Source organism: Boleophthalmus pectinirostris, unplaced genomic scaffold, assembly GCF_026225935.1.
Source record: "Boleophthalmus pectinirostris isolate CB_2022bp ecotype Guang Dong unplaced genomic scaffold, ASM2622593v1 HiC_scaffold_22, whole genome shotgun sequence".
In the NCBI taxonomy this organism is placed as follows: Eukaryota; Metazoa; Chordata; class Actinopteri; order Gobiiformes; family Gobiidae; genus Boleophthalmus; species Boleophthalmus pectinirostris.
In genome coordinates this window covers 22393856-22414729 of record NW_026571190.1, presented here as the reverse complement: position 1 = coordinate 22414729, position 20874 = coordinate 22393856, and the positions used below count along the sequence as shown (strand labels likewise).

Here is a 20874-nt window from a genome sequence, read left to right as displayed (position 1 = left end):
ACAGCCCAAGGCATTTCTCTTGCAGGTTTTGCGATCCGATTTACGCATACCAACGCCTGGCGCTTGAGAAATGCCATTTATCTGTGTTCAGTCTAGTTTATATCAGGGGTGTCAAAGGATGTCTATTTTCCTAGTTCCAACCTTACCGCTTAGCATCACAAAATTTTTTATGTGATTTATTTGGGTAGAAGAAAACAAAATAGCTGAGGCAAATGGTGAAGTTAACATTAAAAGTTAAAGTTGGTGTCCTAAAAAGCTTTGTGGCGATAAGGTGATGTGGCCTCTGCACTTCTGAAGAACAGAAAAGGGCACAGTGAATGTCAGCAGAAACTTCTGGGAAATATCAGTCACACTTAAAGTCAGTCCACTGAACAACACAAGGCACACTTGAGGTAAAATACCCAAAACATACATTAATGTTGTGATGTAATGATGTGTTTTTGAATTCTCTATGCAGTGAAAATGCAGTAAGTAAGTCAGTCTGAAGTACAGTGTGTATACTTTCTGTGAGTGCAGTCTGCATGATCTCCCAGTGTTACTAAACAATGTCTGAACTGAATTAATATTATTAGTCATCATGCTTTTATGTACTTATTTATTTATTTGGATTCATGTAATGTAACGTAATTAACCATTTCCACATCCACTGAATGCTGCTAATATATGGACATTTCCATATATTACAGTAAATTATTTCAACATTATTTTGAGCATAGAATATTTTCATGCATGTTTTTCATTACGTCTGTAATCTACAGGAAAAGTTTCTATTCCTAACACCTGCTGTGCCTCATCTTATTCTATTTGATGTCTAAATGTTCTGGTGATGTTTGTTGAGATGTCAAGAATCATGGAGAATAGCAAACAGGAAGTGTAAAGATGTTCACACAAGACAAACAGACATGCCCTGATAAATATAACATGTGAGGGCTTTTTAAATCCTGTTATGTTTTGATGTTTGAGTGAAGACATTCACGACTCTCACTGTATGGACGATGTGGATGATACTTTGTGTGTTTTATTTACTCTGTGAGTCCAGTGAAGCACAGGCCATTGTATAACATCACTGTATAGAACCTATAGGAAACAAGAAGACAGTGCTGTGTTTGGTCAAGAACTGGAGACTGATATAATATAACAAATAAAGTCTTAATATAGAGAGTTTTGTTTATATTATTTTATAAATAGGTGTACACAATGTTTACAGTATTGCATTATTTAATATAAGTAATTTATTATCATGCACTATACTGTACATAGCCTTTGTCATAGCCACTTATTGTACATACTCTACTAGATGTATTGCCTTTTTGTATTGTAAATGATTATTACAATCATGATTAGTCAGTGCTTAGTAATAAAGATTCTTTTTTATAAACCATTTTTGAATCAGGTTTGTGTTGGCTAATCCAAGAAGTAAAAAATCAATTATTAAGAGTCTTTTATTGGTTGGCCTGCTACTTTCCACTCATCTTTCCTCCTTACTAAGTCATATAAAAGACTGTTGAAGCAAATCAAAGTCCTTATTAATTCTTGTAGTGTCTTTATAAGCTACTATCACATTTACTGAAGACTTCCATGAAATCATCTGCTTTTGTCTGGTATTTTCCTTGGCCTCTTTGTCCTCTTCCTCTTTCTCTGTTTTTCCCCAAAAATGAATTAAGATAAACCCATTTTGCACTGATGTATTTCCATCCTGCTTATCTTGTCAGGTTGGACAAATATGGACGCGGTATAAAATGGTCTTGTCGCATCTGAAGGTCAAAACTGATATATGAGTTTGGGGTGTACTGAGGGAGGGAGAGAGAAGAAAGAGAGAATTAATGTAAGAATTGGATGGTGACGGGAAGGCAGGCAGTTTTCTGTAATAATAATGAATAGTAAAGATAAGGGCCGCGGCAGACTTCACTATCAGCTGCATTAAAAAAAACACCAAGGCCTGACCAGAAACTTTATGTGGCTCTCAGTGTGAGAGTTTATATAATGTTATTACCAGCAGGAAATACACAACCCAACATTGTCTCTGCTTTTGAGAAATGAGTGTCTTGAGTTGAAATATGGGAGTCAGTTGCTATTATGCAGAATTAACTATGGTAAATTAAAGAAGACATATTATGCTTTGTTTGGTAAACAATCATGCATGGATCATTATTTTTATATTTTGTTTCTGCAATATTTGATAAAGGGTTCACTGATATCAGAACAGTTCTCGTCTGCCCCATTATGCCCCACAACATCATCACTGACAGTCCACTGCCTCCTCAAAGTGGATGTTTTCAGCTTGTGACATTTTGTTTTATTTGTGATAAATGACTTTGTAACATGGAACCATATGCGTATCACCTTGATAACAATAAAGTACATTTTGCATTATATATCTCCTTTAAGAAATAAAATGCAGAACATTACTCAACTGTGGCCAGCCAGTGCCATAGACTGTATAGTATAAATATAATATCATAAATTAATATAATGTAAAGCTAACTCACTGTTGCCGCTGTTTTTCAAATAGGAAGTGAGCAGGGGCACACTTCCTGCTCCATCAACTCTGGTTCCAATTCATTTTAAATGAAATTCTGTAACTACTGCTGTCAGGCTCATTATTAAAATGTTCATATTAACTCACACCACATGAGTCTGGTATTATTATTTCACTATTTTGTCTGTAAGTCAAGATATTAACAATAATAACCCCGAGGTCGCTCCCGTTAGCCTAAACAGCATGTTTGATTGACAGTGTTGCTAATCACCCCTACCTGCCAAACCAGTGGTGTTGTCGAGAAGACTAACAGTCTAACAGCCTCTCTCAGGATTGGCTCTTTGGTTGCTTTGGTTGAACGCTATGGAACCACCAAATAATCTGTAACTGAATGTAATTAGTTGGTAAAGTTAAAAATGTTGATAATTATCTATCTTTTTGAAAGAACAGCAAAGAGTTTTTTGGTCTTTTGCCCATCGCAGCACTGTTCATAAACAAACTTTCAAAAACAATATAATTCACACCTACCCCTCAGTGTTCTTGTTTCTCTGTGATTCTCTTTTAACAGCAGCATTTTTGTCCTCAGAATGCTGATGGCTACATGGGTATAAATCATAAATTAAAAACATTACTCTTGGACAGGCAATAAACTGCCCTGTATTAATACAAGCCTCTGGACTATCTTTGAAAACATAAATTACATCCAAGTTAATCATAGCGAAACTTGTATGAAAACTCAAACCTAATATTTCAGCTTTTAACGATGTTCAGGGCTATTTCATTATGAAGCACATCCATCGTATTCGTGAGCCAAAAAGCATTAAGTTTTGTCTTAGAGTTTGGCTGAGAGCTGTGCTGTAAGACACAATGTCTATGTTGTTAGCAGTAGCATCTGTTAGACAATTGAACTGTACACAGCATGACTGCAGGCTCACATCATGGACACTGTATGGATGGTCTTAATAACTGCCACTGTCCCAGCAATGGAAAACAGGAATAAAGTTGTCAGAAAAGGAGTAATAATGAGTAAAATGTATACGTGCATTTGTTGGGTTTGAGATGATATCACTGCAACTGTAGGACGATATGAATTAATACAGATAAGGGCAGCTAAAACGAATATTGTTAAAATGCAAAATTATGTTGTAAAACAGTATGTTCTATGGTTTAGTCTGTAATTTAATTTACCTTTTGGATATTTCATGACAAAGTACAATGTAATCAAGAAAAAATTTCAAAATTTCAAATGGAGGCAAAATTAAACACATTTTCAATGATTAGCAAATCAAAATCTAAATACTGAGGTCTTTATAATAAATATAAGCACAAAAGATGGACAAATACAATGTTCTTCCAAATGTTCTCTTAAAATTGTTGCTTTGTTCTTTTTTACCAGTTGCCTGTCCCAAATTTAAAATGTTTACAAACTCTGGAAAGGTCATTAGTTCAACATACAGAGTCATTATCTCATGAAGTTCTTTCAACCAGAACCCATATGCCCGTATAGTAAACACTTCAGGCTATCTGCTATCAGTCATTTTAAGACAAGTATACACATTACACAAACTCATGTAAAAGCTTTCGTGTGAACTACAGTTTTTGTTAAAGGCAAGTGCCCTGTGGTAAAGCTTATGTGGGTAAAACCAGCAGGGCTTTAAAAACACGGATTGCAGAGCATAGGAGTACAATCAGATGTAAAAACATGAACTATCCTGTGGCGGCTCATTTTGTTGATTTTAACCATCCTATCTCTTCCTTAAGATATATTGGCATTGAACATGTGGAACTGCCCCCTAGAGGTGGTAATCTAGAGATGCTCCTGTCAAAAAGAGAGCACTTCTGGATTCACCATCTTAAAACTCTTACTCCTCATGGACTAAATGTGGAGTTTGATTTAAGATGTTTTTTGTGATAGACAAACTATTTCTGTATTTTATAAAATGTTTTTTTATGTAAACTGTTGTTTCTTGTTGTAGAATGGGCTGAACTCACTGGGTGACCTCACTTTGGGACCTCCCATTCATTGAGTGGGTATATGGGCACCTGGGCTGGCAACCATTTTGTGTGCTGTGGTCCAAGACAAGAAAAGTATCTGATGAAGGCTTTTTTTGCCGAAACGTTATTTTGTTAATAAAATAGTATTTGGACATCGGCCAACCGAGTGTGCTACCCTGAAAGGCAAGTGCAAAACCATTTATAGAAAGCATCTACAACTTTATAGTGGCACTAGGTTTCCTGTCCCGGTCTAGAAGGTTTTGATGTGCACCATTAGAGGCAGTCAGGTCCTCCTCCAGATAACTGGGCTACATGAGGATTTGAGCTGCCCCTCTTGACATGTGTCTGGAGCATTTGGATGTAATTTTGAAAGCACTTGAGTAAAGCTGAGGTGAAAGAGTAATAGCAGGGTGTTTTGTGCAGGAAATAGATGAGTGAGTTTGAACGCTGGTGAAGGCAAACAGTTGACATGGCGATGGAGAGAGACGCTCTGTGATAGATGGTCAGCCTGTATGTGCACAGCTGCCCATCAACACTGCTCTCAGCCCGCAGCCACATCACTGTAATAGCTTTGGCTGTCAAACCTGCACATCAGCGCATTACTGCAGCATTGGCCAGTAATCTACTTCTTTTCACCTACAGTATTCTCTAAAAATAGACACAACTACTGTATACATGTGCGTTTAACTATGTTCTAATTGTGTCCATCAGAGCAGTTGTGCGCACTTCCAGGTTGTTTTGAGCGCTTCTTAACCCTTGACTGCTACAGCACGAACTCACCCAATCGATAAGTCAGGCCAATGTGAAGTGTCTGCTTCCAGCTCTTATTATAGGAGCTGGATGCTCAGCGGTGCACAGCAGCAGACCTGTTCTCACCTCTAATCCACCTCCACATTCCCCAACAACCACCACCTCTGTTGGGGCTTTACCAGGGTCACCAACCTAACTCTGGTAAGAGTTTGGGCAATTGAGAAAGAAATGTCTAAACAGCAATCATTCTGAATTTGGTAGCAGCAAAACATTAAAAAAAAACATTATATTTCAACCAACTTACCAACTTACAGATTTTAGTGGTAACAGTTAAATCAGAAAAGTCCAAAGTTCTATTGTATTGACAGCCAACTAATCAATCGAAGTTTATATAGCTCCTTGCAACAGCTTAGATGAGGCTACAAGGTTCTTCACAGAATACAAATAAAAATATCACATCAGATAAACAATAAAAGACTTCAGATAAACATTCACATATATTATAAAACTTTCATTTTCAGTTTGTCCTTTCCTTTCATACATATTTTTAATGAAAAACACAAATCCAAAATACTGTCAAGTACTTTTTTCACTACAGATACGTTTTTTTGTTTTGTTGTTTTTTTGTTTTGCTTTTTTATTCCCTGTTCATGTGTTGTACTGACAACTGTGTTCCATTTAACCAGGTAATCCAAATAAGTGTTATGACTGTATTCAGATGCAAATCCCCCTCTCCTCAGAGTGTTTTCTAAATCAAGTGACATTAACTTGGCATTTACAAGGTGCTCTTCTTTGGGCCTTTTTGGTGAAAATGTCTCCAACCCTGTTTAACTGCATAAATTAAATTACTCCAGTCAATTACTTGATGCTTTTTCCTTTGCCTAACAGTGTTCACCAGACTAAAGTGCCCCTTCAAGGTGATCGACTTGAGCAAAAGAAAAAAAAAAGAAAAGGAAAAAAAAAGCTAATAAAGCGTAAACACCTTGAACACTGTGGAGGTAGAAACGTAGCAGCGCCGGAGTACAGACATCTTCTAAAGTGTGTTCATTACTTGGGAGCAACCAAACATGAAAAAACTCGAGCCAAGGGAGGTTTTCTCTGTCAACTAATGTTTGCTTGTGCAGATTCAAACTCACGCCAGTGAAATTGTTCCCGCTTGTTTGAGCCTCCGAGCCATGGCTACATTTTCATCATCCCAGGACTCCCAAGTACAAAGAACATTAACACGAGTCTGCTGCTAAAGAGCCTATAGCAGTCAGGGTTGGGTTTTTTGGTTGTTGTTGTTGTTTTTGTTTGTTTTTTGTTTTTTTTTATACTAAATTATTGAATTATTAAAAAAAAAAAAAAAGATATGTGTAAACAAAACTAAATCTTATTTAATAAAAAGCATGCAATTCAAATTATACAATGTAAATTTTCTGGTGGGGTTATGCCACTTTGTGTGTACTGAGATGTTATAGCTTTTCTATGAGGTTCATTTGGTCTTCCAATATTTTATGTTATTAGGTTATTTTTTCAGACCAAGAGTTTGTTTTCAAACCTGACACTTTGGACTGCTCACTAGCGGTCTTCCTTAAATCAGCTGATTGGACATGTCACAGCAACATCACGTGACCACTCTGAGGAAGAGCAGTAGTGAGCAGTCGAAGCTGTCAGGTATGAAAACAAACTCTTGGTCTGAAAAAAACACCTAATAACATGTTATAGCTTTGTCTTGAATCTCAAAGAGAGGCCAATCTCACGCGCGGTTTTAAAAATGTAATGCAATAAAAATTTGCCATAATTAGCCAGAAAAAATACAGTTTTTGTGAAAAGTTGTATTTTATTTTTATTTACAGTCTGTCTCTTTATTTCCAGCATTAAGCTTGTCTGCCTCATTTTGTCACACAGACCATTTGACAACATTTACTGCCAATCTACCCTCTGGTCCTGCCATTCTCTGCAGGACTTGGCAGAACCCCATCTGAACTGCCCTTAAACAAAGCGATTGTGAACGTGCCCCTGGTGCGCGCTCCAGCTTTGTTATTAGTGTTTATATTGGGTAAACTTCATCAATTGCTTTTCTTTCTGCTTTGCCAAAATCTGTATTTAATTTGAAGTGCCAGCGTGCCCTTGAGCAACGCAGTGTGCTTATCGAACGCCACAACACTGTTTAATCTCCTCCTCATGCTGCGTTCAAAGGCCTTAGTTAGTGATCCTTTACAGTGCGCTTCAAGGAGAGGGACGCAGAGCTGGGCAGGAGTGCATTAAAGTGCAAAGTACTTATCCTGCTTTCACTCATTTTCAGGGTCAATATATGTTTGGAGAGACATTTTTCTGAGCCATTTTGGTTTTGTTTTTTGTGTGTGTGTGTGTGTGTGTGTCTGTCATTGCATCTGTTGCTATTTGAGCAAATCACCACCTTTAGATTGTTATTTCTCAATAAACAAAGACATGTAAGAACGGAGAAAGAGATAAACTTAGACTGGGAGGTGTTTATGGTAGACGTTAATAAGGCCTATGAAGATTTTGTGAATATTTATGTAACCCTCTACAATGAAAACAGCCCTTTAAATTAAGTAAAGGTTTCTTTACAGTTTTCTTTTTATGAAGACAGTATATTGAAAACTTCCTACTATTTAGTTGTTAATTTGAAATATAGTACAAAAGGACAAAAACTCTAAACTACAGAAGTAGTACAGTGCAAATGATGAGTATGCTAGAAAAAAAATACCTATTTTGTAATTTTGCTTGAAAATTGTCGTGACAGATGATTGGCTAATTGTTTTTGAGGCTACGTTTATATGATGACAGTCTGAACAGAAAACCCAAAAGTGGTGTTGCGTCTTCACTTTTTATTCTGCATTTAGATGAGGAAATCTGTATGAAATTCAATTGGGTATGCATGCCAGGCAGCTAGGTGGTGACGCTAGATGGTGATGTATGTGATGCAAACGCATATGAGAGCAGATCTGACCAGAGTTTTGCGTCTTGGGCAGTGTAGACGGAAACGCTACAGTGGAGTGTATTCAACTTTTCCACTGTGGAGGATGGTTTCAGATTTTTGCATTTTTAAGCCCCAAAAACACAGTCACTGTCTAAACGAAAGGCACTTCCGATAAAATATTTTGTCCTTTTTACCCGCAAGCGTTGTTGGGCTTGTTTAATAAGACTTCTTCATAATCCTATTCAAATGTCTTCAAATTGTTGTTTTAACCCCTGGCAACAAGGCTAAGACTAATACAGATAAGAGTTAGAATAAACTGATTGAAAATTGATTTGTTGTTGATGATTGTTTTGCTTTTAGGGAGGATAGAGGATTTGGCTGCAGACCACAGTCAAAAAGCACCCAGCTGATCATTGACCATTTTAAACTATTATCTCATTTAGATTAAAATCGTATCAATAGCTGTGCCCGATTTGGTTGGTTCTTATTTCGTAACTGGACCTGTGTTTTTGCGGGTGCGTCAACTGCCAAGGCTAGTGTGGATTGTCTGGAGCAAACCAGATTGCTCTCAAGTTGTTTCGGTTAAAAAGGTCAAATGTTTGTGTAGAGAGAGGACACTAAATAAGCCGGAGAATGTAGCATTCTGGGAGGAGCAATAGAGTCCCACTGGCAACAAAATCTGTTTTTTTCTTCTTTTGTTCCCTGCGCTGTGAAAATCCTGAATGCAGCGGGAGTTGACATGTTGACATAGAAATGAATGTTTTACAACAGTAGGTGCTCTAAAACATTAAATCAGTTCTGTGTTGTATTATAAAGGACTAGTGCTACTTCTATGTTATTTATGTTTTTTCTGTGTTTTTCTGTGGTGGTTGTAAGAGAATTTAATAAGTCATCCGTCACTTACATTTCTCAGTTTAACCTCGCCTCACAAGAGCTATATTTACACCATCTTCCCCTGGCATACTATTGGCAGACCATTATCTAAATTATGGCATATTGCTGTCAACTAGAGACTACTGGCCTTCATAATCCCTCTACATTTGGTTTATAAAGCCCCTTATTTGGAAGCATAGTGACGGGGCTTGAACTCTCACACATCATACTATATTCACTTTTCAAATCATACTATATCATACTACACGGGCCCATATTATTGATGGGAAATAAACTCTTCTTTAAGCCTTTTACTTTTACTCTTTCTTGGACAAGCTGAAAACTTCTACAACAATGGTGAGCCAAAGACAATAAAGACAAAACATCAGCCCACTGTGATGGAATTGATATTATTATAGTAAAAAAGACAAAAGACTGTGTCCTTAAAGGGACAGTCCAGAATTTTGGACATAGAACCTCATGTCCTATTTCACCAGAGTGTTGGAAACGTGTGGAGACACTTTTTAAAGTATTCCATCTAGTCCTTGTATTTGCGGAGGTTGCTGGTGCTAGGCTAGTGCATGTCAATGGCCATAGTTAGCCTGCCACTAAAAACAGTCTTACCCACTCCACAAAACACCCGAAGCAAAACAATCATTACGTCAGACTGTGGATGTGAATGTCTGTGTCAATTTAATAATTTGAAAGATTTATGTCTGAGCAGCAGCAGCGAGTTGTATTTCCTGATAGAAAGCTTGGCCGTGGCGGACTGATATCACCTAGCACCTATCTTACCGGCAAAGTAAAATTACGCTGCTGCAGAGAAAATAGTCCATTAACATGTGACGATTCATGCGATGCAAGGTTAGTTTTATTTCAAACCTTATTCTATCAAGACAGACATTTACATCGACAGTCTGGCGTAATAATAGATTTGCTTTTCATGTTTTGTGGAGTGGGTAAGACTGTTTTTAGTGGCAGGATAACTATGACCATTGACATGCACTAGCCTAGCACCAGCAACCTCTGCAAATACAAGGACGGGATGGAATATTTAAAGAAGTGTCTCCACACGTCTCCAACACTCTGGCTAACTAGGAAATGAGGTCCTATATGCACAATTCGGAGCTGTCCCTTTAAAAATGCACTGTGTACCTTTACAGGTGGAAGGTCCTCATCCATTTGGCTGCATAAAGATATCATTGCTTTGCCTGAAATTCTCCACAGTATGGCATTTAAATATCATGTATCCTTGAGTACAAGTGGTTGGCACCATCAGGGCAAGTTTTTATTAATCAGATCCATGGAGAGGAAGCTCATGCACAGTGAAGATCCTGTTTTTAGGGTATTTTTGACCAAATGCTAGATATATGTTTAATGTCTTACTGTTGAACATTATAGGCAAAGCAATGGCATCACCATAGAGAGAAGCAGGTGGTGGACCCTCCTCCAAAAAGTTACACAGTGCACCTAAATTTTTAGTTCATCCTTCATAACCTGAATATTCCCTCAAAAAATGAAAATTGCAAAGATAATGCCTGTATTTAAAAATGGTGATGAACACTTATTTAACAATTACAGACTTATCTCAATACTCTCTCTGTTTTCAAAAATAACAGAGAAATAGTTTACCCATTTATTTTGTTGTTAGTTTTTATGTGGTGGTGAACCAAAAACAATAAAGATATTCTGTTCTATTATATATTCACCCATCCTTTGTCTTCCCGGGCCAGGTCACAGACGCAGAAGCAGCAGTCTGAGCAGAGATGTCCCTTTCCACGCGTCAAATTCATTCTATATATATACCCTTTCGTTATCCAGAATCATAATACAGCTGCTTTATATTCAACTCCACGCCTAGTCTCTTTAGAGGCTAGTCAAGTGAGGTGCATATATTCCTTTGTCCTGTTTGTATAACCTTCAGAGCCTCTGTTTCATTGAGTATCTTGTACTAGATGTGGTCTTTATTGATCCTTTGGTAATAGGGCTGTGCAGGTATGACCACATGCATGACTGCTCACATAAAAAAAAAAAAAACATGTTTGTGTTTTTCAGGCTGGAATCCCCCACTCGGACCTTGACCCTGGAAGCGCCTAGAGGAGTGGAGATCAATGCAGGTGTAGGGGACTTCACAGCATCCTGCAGAAAAGACCTCCTGCTGCAGTCCTCAGATGGAGAGGTGAGTAGCAAGAATAATTTACTGTTCGTTTGGGTACTAGGTTTGGGTTAGGTCTAGAATAGTTTATTTCCAATTTGTAGTGAAAGGTGTACTGAGTAACTTGTCGGCAGTGGGTCTGTCACCTTCTTGTTTCTATGGATATGTCATTTCTCTGCCTGGAATGTTCCACAGTATGACATTAAACAAATCTACCTACTTTTATTCAAACACAGGTGGTTTTATAGATAAAAAAAACTAGAAAAACATGTATTCTGACTGTGAGCGGTGTGATAGATCAGAGCTGTAACTTGGACTAGTTTGGTCTTAATGATGATAGAAAAGCTTAATGCCATAGTGCGAAACATTCCAGACAAAGCAATAACATCTCCATGGAGAAAAGCAGGCGGCGGACACTCCACTAGAGAAGTTACACAATGCACCTTTAAAAATCCCACTGTAAAAAGAAACAAAACACTGACACTGTGAAATAAACAAGCTACAGAGATTACGTAGGCAAAATACGAAGGTGCCATTTCAAAGTTCAAAGTGCATTGTTCAAACTTATAACACCTTGTGGGAAGAAGTTGTCACCATGGCGAGAAGTCTTACATTTAAAGATGCTCCTTGAAACATTTCTAGTGGAGGGTCTGCCACCTGATGTCTCCATGGACATGTTGCTTTGTCTAGAATGTTCCATAGCATAGATTAAACCTATCTATCACAAGAGAGACAAGCAGTTTACAGCTTGTCAAAGTCTAAAACAGTGACTCTCCAAGTGGATTTTTTTTTTTTTATTTTTTCAATACCAAGACTACTATTTTGTTAGTAGACCGCAACAGGGTTCAGTTTTAGATAATGAACTGTAATACCATAATTGGCCTTGGTGTTTCCAACTATTTAAATATTGATAATCATTAATTGCACTGTCTAATCTCAAAGGCTATTAGTAGAACAAAAGCTATACGATTTATTTCACTTGTTAAAACAAAAAAGTAAAGTTGCACAAATCTCCGTGTGCATGGTAAATAGAACAACAAAACTTCACAAACTATTGAGGTGTAAGCTGGGACTCTGTGGTACTGCCTAGTGTTGGGTGCGCTTCATTAAAGTACCTTATTAGGCTAATGAGCGTCATCAATCCCAGCGACCTTGTCCTCCTCCTCCCCTCCTCCTCTCTCATTCCTCCGTTTCGCCGCTTTTCTGTTTGGGACAAGTGACTTCATTAAAGGCAGCCTGATGAGGTTTGCTGTCTCTGCTGCTGTGTGCCGTTATATGTGTGTGTGTCACTGTTAGCGATATCTTGCTGTCAAGCTCTTTGCATAGCAGCCTGCAACACTGCGTGAGAACCCAGCCAGACATCATCCTTATGTGTGTGTCCTGATAGCGCGCGCGTGTGTGTGTGCTGGAGCATAGTGTGTCATTAACTCAGTAATTAACAGAGGAATGGCCTTCTTGTATTGCACTCAATGTCATTGTCACTCACTTCCATTCAGTGTATTCTCTGAGCCAGACACGCAATATCTCAACACACACTCAGTCACACCCACTAGAACAAAAACAGGCTTCATATAACTGATGTTTATGTTGTGTTTTGTTTTTTGTTTTGTTTTTTTATTTATGTAATTTCATGTTTTTCTTTACCAGCTTTTTCTATATATGACCACATTTGCCTCAGTTTAAATGCTAAAAGGCTTACTCGACTTTACTTTGTCTTGAGTGTTCCACAGTATTAGCCAGGCTGGCGCCACCGAGTGCCTCCACTCAATTTTATTTCTCTCCAAAGACTAGGTCAGGACAGGAATATTCTAGACGGTTCACAGAAACCCCGGAAATGCAAGCTTAGGCACCAGCCAATCAGCGAAGACCCATAAATTCTGTGTTGGCAATGATTCCCGAGATCAAGGATTTAAAGAACAAAGAGAATGTTTGTTGAATTTTATCAAGGAAGAAAGAAAGATGTTATTGCCCTTCTTACGACAGGATTTGGGAAAAGCTTAATATACCAGTTAGCCCCATTAGCGGCGCATTACATACGTCACGATATAATAGCAGTGACTAGTTAAATTTTTAAAAAGTACCCGCCTACCATCGAGTGAACGAATCCTAACACTGCGAGGTCAAACGGTTTCTACGAAGTGAAACTGGCTGTTGAATCAGGCTACCACAGTATGGCATTAATATGTCAATCTGTCTTGCCTTCATCAAATTACAGATGTTTTATTATACACAGATCTGACCAGTAACTTGGCTTGATGGTGTAATGCCATCCTGTGAAAGCACACAGCAATATAACATTTACAAGGAGACAAGCAGGTGGTAGACCTTCCAGGGAAAAAAGTATTATAATGTGTTTTTATGGCTCTCCTCGCACACTATGGGCCTTAGATCACCTGCACAAATTGGTGGACTGAAGGCTGAAAGAGAAACAACCACAAACCGATTAATATATGCCCAGAGTAGACTATTAAATATTACGCAACATTGACTCTTGTGAGCTTTAAGTCATGTTATAAAGCTATGTGAGGTTGTATGAATTATTAGACTGTTTACATCTACAATCTCAAAATGCTCTGTTCTAACTTGTGATGTTATGAAGTGGTAGTTTTCAAATTAACAGATACTGTTTTACCTTTAGTTCAGCAGAGATGGTCAATTCCAGGCCTGAAATTAACCGAATGATTCTTGTGAAGGTGTATGAGGTTTAAAAACAAAGTAGAGAGCTTCCTGTATTACCACATGACATCACAAGGTGGAACAGCCTGAATATGCAGGGTTTGTGTGTTAAACATGTGTGAATTAAGCCTTGCACTCACACGGGACACATTTTGAAAGCTCATTGCGGGCGTAGGCAGAAGCGGGACTGCGCAATGTGGGAGCAGGCGAGTGGGATGATAAACAATCCCACAAATAAATATGAGTGTAAGGTAAAATATACAAATGATTAATGTATGCTTACCATACATCATTTGTGCTGGATATTTTATTTGGCAATAATAAAAACATTTTAAGCAGCCTAAACTTGCATATGTGGTCTAATCTCATGCACATTTTAGACAATTCCTTTCCTTTTCTCCGTGTTTGATAGAGCTTAAGAAAGAGAATGCTCTATCTTGAGGGATTTGCGGGCAGTTAGCAGGACAAAATATTGTAGATGCAGGCGGGAGCGGAAATTAAAATTACAATTCTTTGCAGGTGCGGGCAGGAGTGGGATTGAAAATTCTGTCCCACGCAGAACACTAGTGTGAATGAAACAAATACTGTTGGGCAAGTTACTTCTAAAAACTTCTAAAAACTGTAATGCCTTATTTATTAGGCTACTTGTTACTGTCATTTCAAAGTAATTCGTCACATTACAAAATCACTGCATTTAAAATGTAAGGCACTTTTACTTTTAAGTTACTCCCACCAAAATAACTGTCAGCGAGCGAAGATGCTGAACTTTTGCGCTGTATATGGACTGAACCAGCACTAAACCAGGACTGAACCAGGACTAAACCAGAACGGAACAAGAACTGAACAAGGACTAATCTTGGACCAGGACTTGGGATCTAGGACCACCCCTGAGAGAACCCAGAGCCTGTGGAGCTGGGGGTGTCCGCAAAACATGATCAGGCATCAGCTGAGGAGTTCTGCGCCGGTCCTTTTGCCCGTGGTTACCTGACGGTCTACAGGGGCGCACCTTCCGGGCCTGTCCCAACACTCAGAACCGTAACGATGGCGTTTCACCACTGCTGATATCACGGTGATTTTAGCGAATTTGTATGAAGAAAAATGTAAAACCCACGACTTCAATCCAGGTTAAAAAAGCATTGTAATGCGCGTTACAGACATTTGTACCAAGTAAAATAAAATAAAAAATCTCTAATGCCTTACATTAGTGCATAAAGCAATTACAGCAAAGTACAGTAATTTGTTACTTTTATAATGTGTTACAACACTGGAAACAAAACACAATGCCAGATATGTTTGTGATGAGGAAACAAGATTATAACATAGATCAGAAAATAGCATAATATGGGCCCTTTAAAAAAAACAAAATGCTTTATTTGTCAGAAGAAGTTTGCAGTTCTTCAAACTCCTCATCTATCCCATTGTTACTTCCTGTTCATCCATTGTTCGTTTCCTGTTTAGTTTCTCGCATTGTTCTTCTCATCTCCTCCTTTTTATCCTTCCGGGCCTTCATCTCTAAAGTAACCCAGCCTATCTAATTAACTTTCCACTGGCAGGGTCATACATCACTGTGTCTGTCAGTGCTCACAGAATGGGGAGGGGAGCCGTGCGGATTATAATTTTTACCTCGTTTCTGTCACCTCTCTCCTCTTGGTTTCGTGTTTTCTTTTGTCTTTTGGCTTCCTTTGTTCATCCATTATCTGTCCCTCTCTCTCTCCGTCTGTCATCCGTGCATAAATAGACATCTCAGTATTGACGGGAACAAAAGCGAGCGGGTGACTGGAACAAGGATGGGAGAGGAGGCCTTTGGCAAAGCGCGGTGATGACAGCAATGGAAAAGTTGAAATTTTTCTGACACCTCATCACCCTATGGCATACTAAAATTACATACGAAAAATCAGGCTAACAGCAATTTTGCATCACTCATTTAAAGTTTGCTTCTTTTTCGAATTAAAGGCTGTCATCTTCTGTCTGTGATTATTTTAGAATGTGCCACAAAGATTTACAAATTAGTATAATAAAGTTTTATAAAGTTTTGTGAAATTAAAAATGACGTGTAGAACTTACTAGCGTCATTCGTCATTACTTTTGACAGTATCATTCCAGGGGTCCCCATAATGAATCCTCCCTCTTCAAACAGGCTCGCTGACAGACTTTTTGGAGAAGAGGGTCCAATCCGTGGGTTTCAGAATGACGAAAAATTTGCACCTTTGCCATAGCAATTAAGGGCTCAAAACAAATGGTGAAAATGGTGAAAAGTACTCCAAAAAAATTACTCAACTTGAACAGGAAATTGAAACTATGAGATAGGTTTCATTCACACAACTTCACAGAGTACTAGTATCTGATGTAAGTCTGTCACGATATATTGTTGAAGTAAATATAAATATCGGTGATAAATTATGATATTGAAACTAATTTATGCCACCTCAAGAGCAGATTTACACCACAAAAACTACTCTAAATCTACAATATTGTCAGCTACAAAATAAATAGCAGAATGTAACACTTCAGTACTTAGTTTGTATCTGTATTGAGTCATAGAAGTAATTAATTCAACTTCTTTTACATCTTAAATCTTATTTTACAGCCAGAAAATTTCCCAGTAGTGCGAAGAAACACAAGATAAATATTGAGCCCAAAAATATATTGTTCCAGCGTTCCAATACTGAACGATTTGTCGATATAGTAATTTTTGTGACAGGCCTAATTTGATGCCAAGAGCGTAGATGGACAACAGGAACCTGTATAACTCATTCACATTCTGAGAATTTTTTTTTGTTGTTTTTTTGTGAGAGATTGGGTTCACAATTTTGCCACATTAATCTTCTGTCCTTTCAACTGACATCAATTACACCTGTGAGTGAATAATGCCACCTCTATTTAGCAGTCTAGTGAAAAACACATTTGAGTGTAGGTATTTTTTAGCTGACAGAGAAGACATTTAACTTTATGATGCGTGAATTGGTCTCTACAGAGATATTAAATTAACCTTAAATCAAGTTTTTGACTTGGTTTAAGGTGACCTGCCCTCTACCTTAATTTCAACCTAGGCTCTTAAGAATTTTCTGATGCTTTATGAACACAACCTGTGGGTTTCATAAAGGAAAAATTAGAACTGTTACCATGGCTATTTTTGCCTGATAAATCTAGAATAATACATCTCTGTAGTTTTTCATATAGGTTAATATTAGAGGTGTAATGATATCCAAGTCTCACAATACAATATTGTCACGGTATGAACCTCATGGTACAATATTTATTGTGATATCATGGGAAAACTCACGATATGGTGGGGAGACTTACAATTACGGATGTAACAATATCCAAATCTCTTGGTACGACATTTTCATGATATACCTCTCACAGTATATTTGTTGCAATATTTTGTGTAGGTTAATATGCTATTTTTTCCTCTTAAAATGCCTCGACAAGAACTAAAACTCAAAAGTGCTTAGAACTGTTATTTCTTCAATGGCGCAAAGGATCATGGTCTATGTAGTTCCATCTGTATTTTTTTAGCTATTGTTGCACCGTAACTCTTAATTTAAGCAAAGAGACTTGTAATTCGATATATTGTGATGGTCCACGATATTATTGTGAGAACTTTGACGATACGATATCACGATATTTCGGTTATTGTTACATCCCTAGTTAATATCATTCTGGTCCACATGGCCTCTGTTGTGTCTCAAACCCGGTCAAATGAAATGATGCATACAGTTTTGTCTTTTTTCAGTGGTGGATGTGAAATGAAGGAGCTCACTGGTCACCTATCATTTACAAATATAATCATATTAATTCCTGACTCACTAATTCAGCAGAAACTGGAGATGCTTTTCAGTTCCTTGTAATAATTTTGTCCTTTATTTTTTCAGTATGGACAGACAATGCCTTTCCTTGTGTGGCTAATCCATGTTTCAGGCCCATCTGAAAACAGTAACGTTTACCGATGACCAAACTGACATCATCAAAAGTACTGAAGTGTGTATTCTGGATCCCAGGCAAATAGCTACTAACAATTTAAAACACTATATTATATTGTTTGAATGTCACATTAATCTGTAATCCATGAATATTCTGCCCCTTTCCAGTGATGGGGACCAGAACAACTGACCCCTATCTTAAAACAGACCCTCAAACAAGTTTACCTTTTGTAGTAAAAAGTTCCAAAGCGCTGCATCAGGTTTCCTCTTTCTGCATAATGGGAGTACACGTCTGACTCTTATGTTCCTGGAGAGACAGTTCCCACCTTTGAGGAAGTGAGAGTCTTTGAAGAGCTGTGCACCTGAGGCAGCACTTTTTATACGGGCACAGGATTATCCAGCAGCAAGGTCAGCCGCTTGGACATCATTATGATAATCTCTGACTTTTACATTTATCTCTGTACTCTTATTGTGATGCCCTTGAACTTTGCAAATGACAATATGCTCATTATTTGCAATTGAAAATGAAGAGGAGAACTTTTAATATTTTCCCTCTATAACTTTATGGTACGAATTTGGTTATATCATCTTAGTCATAAAGAACCATTTTGGCATTAAACTTACTGGGAAGCAGGTAGTCCAATCCACTAAATAGTAGTAGTAGTAGTAGTAGTAGTAATACATAGTAGTAGTGATTCTAGAGTGATAGTGGGGTACATCCTTATGAAATACATAAGTATTTAATACAGGCTTTGAGAACACCCAAGCCAATGCATGACCACACAGGTTTAATCAAACATACATGAATCTTAGGCTTAGACAAACTATATTGATCCACAAGGGAATTTATTTGTACACAGTTGCTCACAGTCACCATAAATATAATAACAAAGAGCAAAAATATAAATGGTAATTCAAAATACAAGTAAAAGAAAAACGTAGGTATATAGTAAATATATCTTGGCTATATTACAAGAGGTTGTAAAGAGAAACAGTGATTGACATGACATAGGGTTTTCTGTTATATAAGGGTGAGTTGCTGTACAGTTGTATGGAGTATGGTATGAATGTAGCTCTGTATATTTCACTTTCTGAGCAGAGCTGTAGAATCGCAGAATCAATAAAAATATACCTTGAAATAAGGTAATGATGACAGAGCACTGCTATAACATGAATTTATAAAAGTGTAGTTTTCATAATATGCCCTCTTTACATAGGCCATTGCTCAAATTGTATTTTGGATATGTTTGTTTAGCCAACTGGACAAGCTCCAAAATTTGTGGACCAGGTCAGCAGCTTATCCAAACAGCATTCCTCTTGATCCTTCTACATCCCATCTTTGGCTGAACCGCTGACACCATCACATGACCAGAGGAGCCAGGATAGAAGGAGGATAGAGGGGGATCGGAGAAGGACAGCAGAAAATAGATGTTTCTGTCGATTGGGTGGAAGAAAATAAAGGTGTGCGGGACAGCAGGGCCTAAAGCCAAATCAATGTTGTCAGCAGCTGGCACTTAAGAAGGGGCCATTAAAGTTTAAAAAGTTTGGAAAGCTGCACTGGAATTAAGGCCAAATGGGTTAGAGGTAGGGAAGAGCGCGCTTCCATTAAAATCAAAGCCAACCAGAGCTGACAGATCTCTCAGGATTTCTGCAGGTCCCTGTTTTTTATCAACTCCTCCTCTGACTATGTCCACTCCATGTCTGTCCATTTTGGTCTGCAAGTTTATTCACTCCCTTATTTAGTCTCTCAGCTCCATCAAACATTGTACATTTGGTTCATTTTGACTCAAGACCCAATCAGAGCTTTGGTGAAACGTTATTAATGAGAAACATCTGCCTCTCTTGTGTGTTTTTAGGTGTTAGGTGTTATTTTGGCTGTGTGGATTATCCCTAGAATGACAGCTAATTAATCACAAATACATTTTGGGACCAAAATTAATTTCTGAATATTGTCTCTTTGGCTTTCATTTTGGTCCAGAGTTATGATATATTCTTAACAAAAATGTCCAAGTGACTGACCATCTGAAAATCAATGGGTGTTTGACTGATATTGCATGTCTTTAGTGTGACCTTGAAGGTGTATTAGGATTCTAAATAAAATATAAGTGCTTTCAAACCCATGGCTGTATCTGCCATAACCTGATGCCAAGAGTGAAAACCTCTTTGCAGCAGCTGCCTTCACCGCTTGGCTGCCTCTAAAAGCCTGTACCGGGCACATAAACTCAATTCAAAGAAGGGAGTACAGGTCCGAATGCCACACATGATGTGAATGATGTATGCTCCTCTTAAATTCCACTTGTTGTCATGTAAATATAAACACTCTGTCTTGTATTTTATGATGTAAACTGCTAACTAGCTAGCCTAACTTGAGTAGCTGAAGATGGATTTCACAGATACACAAAAAAGACCTGCATCAATCAAGTCTCAAAAACACACACACAAGCTACAAAGGACAACAGTTGGCTAACAAAGCTAAACTGTAGTCAGACCAGTGTAGGGCTGAGAAAGCAGAGCATCAGGGCAGATGGAATGATGAACACAGAAGCACTCAATACAACCACAGGAAATGGATTACTCACATCTCACAGAGTTACAAACTGTACTCATCATTTTGTCCATTATCATTTTCTCTGCAAATCATTGAGACACAGTCCACAAAACATAGCTGTTAATCCAGTTTCAAGCGATGTTTAAAAACAAACAAAAACAAAAAAAGGAGAAAAAGACAAGAGCAGATCCTCATGTGTGTCTGTTTACATCCACAGTGTGAGGTGAGCATAGGTGAAGCTGCTGCTAAAGTAAATATAGCCCCACTATCTGTGCCGTCTGTTACCACTTTTCTTGTAATTTCACACAAGAGAATAACACAGTGTGAACTTACATCTAAACTGAACACTTACTGACTTGTCAAAACCTGATCCCGTCAGGTGTCAGAAGCTAAGCAAGGCCAGGCCTGGTTAGTACTTGGGTGGGAGACCGCTGGGAATTCCAGGTGCCACAGTGGGGCACCAGTCACAAAAACTGTTGTTGTGTCCTTAGGCAAGGCACTTCACCCACATTGCCTAGTATGAAAGTGGTGTGTGTGTGTGTGTGTGTG

General features: G+C 38.1%; 1 protein-coding gene across 3 annotated transcripts in view; it reads left to right on the top strand.

Annotated features, from left to right (window-relative positions):
* Positions 1 to 20874, top strand: part of LOC110166247 (zeta-sarcoglycan) — a 209428-nt gene that overhangs the window by 180801 nt on the left and 7753 nt on the right. For 2 of the 3 annotated variants that reach the window (XM_020931474.2, XM_055158707.1), the window contains one exon: positions 11079 to 11202. In XM_020931474.2, coding sequence (XP_020787133.1) covers positions 11079 to 11202 — 124 coding nt within the window. Of the gene's footprint in view, positions 1 to 11078; positions 11203 to 17729; positions 17848 to 20874 lie in introns of those variants that run through there. The other variant, XM_055158708.1, reaches the window with a different exon arrangement.